Source organism: Gavialis gangeticus, unplaced genomic scaffold, assembly GCF_001723915.1.
Source record: "Gavialis gangeticus isolate Ggan-Ray unplaced genomic scaffold, GavGan_comp1, whole genome shotgun sequence".
NCBI lineage: Eukaryota > Metazoa > Chordata > Crocodylia > Gavialidae > Gavialis > Gavialis gangeticus.
In genome coordinates, this window is record NW_017729022.1 from 159,436,708 (window position 1) to 159,439,879 (window position 3,172).

Below are 3,172 nucleotides of genomic sequence, written 5' to 3' on the forward strand. Positions count from 1 at the left end.
TTTTTTTTTTTTTTTTTTTTTTTTGGTCGTGGGGGATGGTTGTTGTTGGGGTTTTTTTTGATCAGGAGGAGTCCTTGCTCTCATCACTTTTCAAATGGATGAGATGACTTCAAAAATTTGAGGGGAGGAATAAGTTGTTCTTCTAGCTTCTCCTGGCAACACACTAGGATCTGGCTCTGAGTTAGTGACTTCTGGTTGTGAAGTAGGCTAAATTAGAACAGGTTTCTATTCCTTCCCTGTCTGTGTGCTTCTTTTTTATATATCCATAATCAGTTTAGTGGAATTTGTTGCCTGTGTAGACTGCAGACATTCTCATCTTCTCCCTGACCATGGGTTAGATTGATAGGGTCAAATCTCTGCAAGTTTGCTGAAATAATAAAGCATTTCAGGGTTAGATGCTCCTAGTGTCAGTATTGAAAAGCCCAGTGACAAGAGTTCACTGTTGAGATTGGTGTCTAAATGTGCAAACTCTTCTATGCCCAGACAATTTTCGTGTTCTAACCTGGGCAGATTGTCCTCTTGTACTGTGCACAGACTTCCTTTATAGGAAGGTTTCCTAACAAGAGTTTATTTAATATGAACCTCATGAACAGAGTCAAAAAGAAAACAATATTGTACCAATATCTGTTGTCAATGTTTCTTGCTTGCAGTAGTGCTTTGTTTCTAAAGTTGCATTTTTCAGAACTCTTAACTTCTCTGAATTTCATTCCAGTGCTTACATGGTACTGATTGCACTTGGAGAAGGGGAATGAAATTTGCAGAAGTACTTGGGAGATATAGCCACACAATTCGTAGTAAAATTAATGGGATTTTTGTAGTTAAATATGCTAGGATGCTTTTAGAATTTTGGTGGGGGGGTCTGTCTTAGTTGGTTGAACTTCAGAGATGCAATGAAACTATACTAGTCTGGTCAAAAGTAGAACTGGAAAGCAAGACTTAAAATGGGAGATGCTGGGTTAAATATGCACATTAAGTGAAGATGCTGTCACTATGCATATATGTACTTTCTATAAGCCTGTGAGCTTTTAGGAGCATGGTAAATGACCAAAGTTTTGTGTTTTAGCCTGAGAATTCTGATCAATCAAGTTCAGAGAGTGATACAGAGAATGAATCGGAACGTGTCTCAGAGTATCACAAACTTCTGGCCTTGTTAAAAACTGTTCCGGGTACTGAAGAGGAGGAGGATGAAGATGAGTCTGAAGAAGGTGATGAAAGTGAGGCAGAATCAAACAGTGAAGGGCCTCAAGAAGTTGGAGGTACAGATGAAGAAGATGATGAGAGTGATGTGCTGGGCCAGGAAGAAGGTAGTTTTATTTTTTCAGATTTATTAGTGATGTTTGAATCATAAAATACAAACAGACTGTGACACTGGATCCTAGAGCAGCTGGGCTCTCTGCTGGGTTTCTTGTTAGAGGTGCATTTGCTTTGGGCGCGACTGAGCCTGAGATGAAAGTAGTTACCACATCTTCTGTGCCTCAACCTTCCTGTAGCAGCAACTATTAGATGCATGCAGTTGTTGAGACACAACTCTCTTGTACCCTGGCAAGTAGCCAGCCTTTCCCAACCTCCTATCCAGGGAATCCTCATACTGCTGGATTCTGTTACACATGGGCAGTCTGGAGGCTCTAAACTATGCTTTCCCCCATGGCATGATCTGCCGTAGAAGATGGGTCAGGATTTACCTCTTAGAGAAAATACTACTTTCTGCTTTGCAAGGAGACAGTCATATTTATGAGGTCAGCAAAGAATCCTGGCAAAGAGGTGTCAGCTTTATGCAGCTTTTACCCATTTAAAATAACATGTCTGTTTTGCAGATGGGTGTTCTGGTTGCCAAAGGTATTATTTTAAAATAATCCTGAGGGCAACACAATATGCTGCATGTGACATTTGGCATGTGAGGTGACAGAAGGCCTCTTACTGTAACGCACAAACCTTCTGTTCTTTGCTCAAAACAGAGAGCTTGAGTACTTGGAAAAAATATGAGTACACAGCTGAACTAGTGTTAAAATCTAAGCAGTTAAGAGTCAGGTAACTGTACAGAACATTTCTCCTAGGAGAATCTAACCTATTTCTATCTCCAATAAGTCACAGCCAAAGACGCAATAAAGCAGGCACTTGGCCAGGAGCAAGCTGATGAAACAGATAACTCTGGTGACCCAAAACATGGAGCAATTGAGGAGTTCACTGATGTGAAACATGAATCTGAATTTAGCCTGGAAACCAATTTCATGGAAGAAGAGAGTGGAGATTACAGTACAGCTGAAAGAGAGAGCAGCTCTTCTCAAGAGGTTTCTGAAGGTAAAAGTGTGTGTGTGTGTGTGTGCGCGTGTGCGCAATGAGCTGTCCCCAGTACAGGTCCTTCAGTTTGCAGTCTTAATGTGCATAACAATCTATATATATTTATGTAGCTTACTCCTTAGGGCATTTGAATTCTTGTGGTACCTTACTTACGTAACTGGCTGAGTAGAAACCATATAAGTTATAGTTGAAGCTAATGTGGATGTACATTTTTTAATCCAGTCTCGGGAATATCTTTTTCTTTCTGTACTTGCACACAGCACTCCAGTAACAGTGCTCTGTGCATAACACTTGTTAGGATTCATCGTTTTTTGGTTTTTGTTTTTTTTAAAGAAAAACATCCAGCCTTGGTGTAGGGGTTGCTGGTGTTGGAGAATCTACCACATTCCTTTATAACTTTTTCTTGTGATTAATAATAGGGCTGTGCAACATTTTGCCGGCAGTTTTGTTTTGATGCTGTTTCGACTTGTTTTGAGCTCAAAATGGCGAAATCAAAACGAAATGAAGAGCTTTTAAATGGCCTCAAAACGAAACAAGGCAAGCCAAAACATTAAAAAAATTTCAAAATGTTTTGAGTTTCAAAGCTCAAGCTGGGCTTGCCTGCAAGGAAACAGAAACTAAAGTAAGGAGAGGGAGGGGGAAGTGGTGGGGAAGGAGCGCTCTCATTATTGACTGTAGCTGGCCAGTGACTGTGACCCTTCCCTGAGGTCCCTTCCAATCCCAGCGCTCTGGGGGAGGGATGGAAAAACTGCATAAAAGGCAGCATTGTTTGAACTGCCCTGCTTTCTGCCTTGGTGGCAGCGAGTGAGGGCTCTCACTCACTCACTCACTCACACACACACTCACTCACTCACTCACTCACTCACACACACAC

At 41.2% G+C, this 3,172-nt stretch overlaps 1 protein-coding gene across 3 annotated transcripts in view; it reads left to right on the top strand.

Moving 5' to 3' along the window:
- Positions 1-3,172, top strand: part of DIEXF (digestive organ expansion factor homolog (zebrafish)) — a 28,148-nt gene that overhangs the window by 3,746 nt on the left and 21,230 nt on the right. For all 3 annotated transcript variants that reach the window (XM_019516403.1, XM_019516401.1, XM_019516404.1), the window contains exons 3-4: positions 1,064-1,304; positions 2,086-2,298. In XM_019516403.1, coding sequence (XP_019371948.1) covers positions 1,064-1,304; positions 2,086-2,298 — 454 coding nt within the window. The remainder of the gene's footprint in view (positions 1-1,063; positions 1,305-2,085; positions 2,299-3,172) is intronic.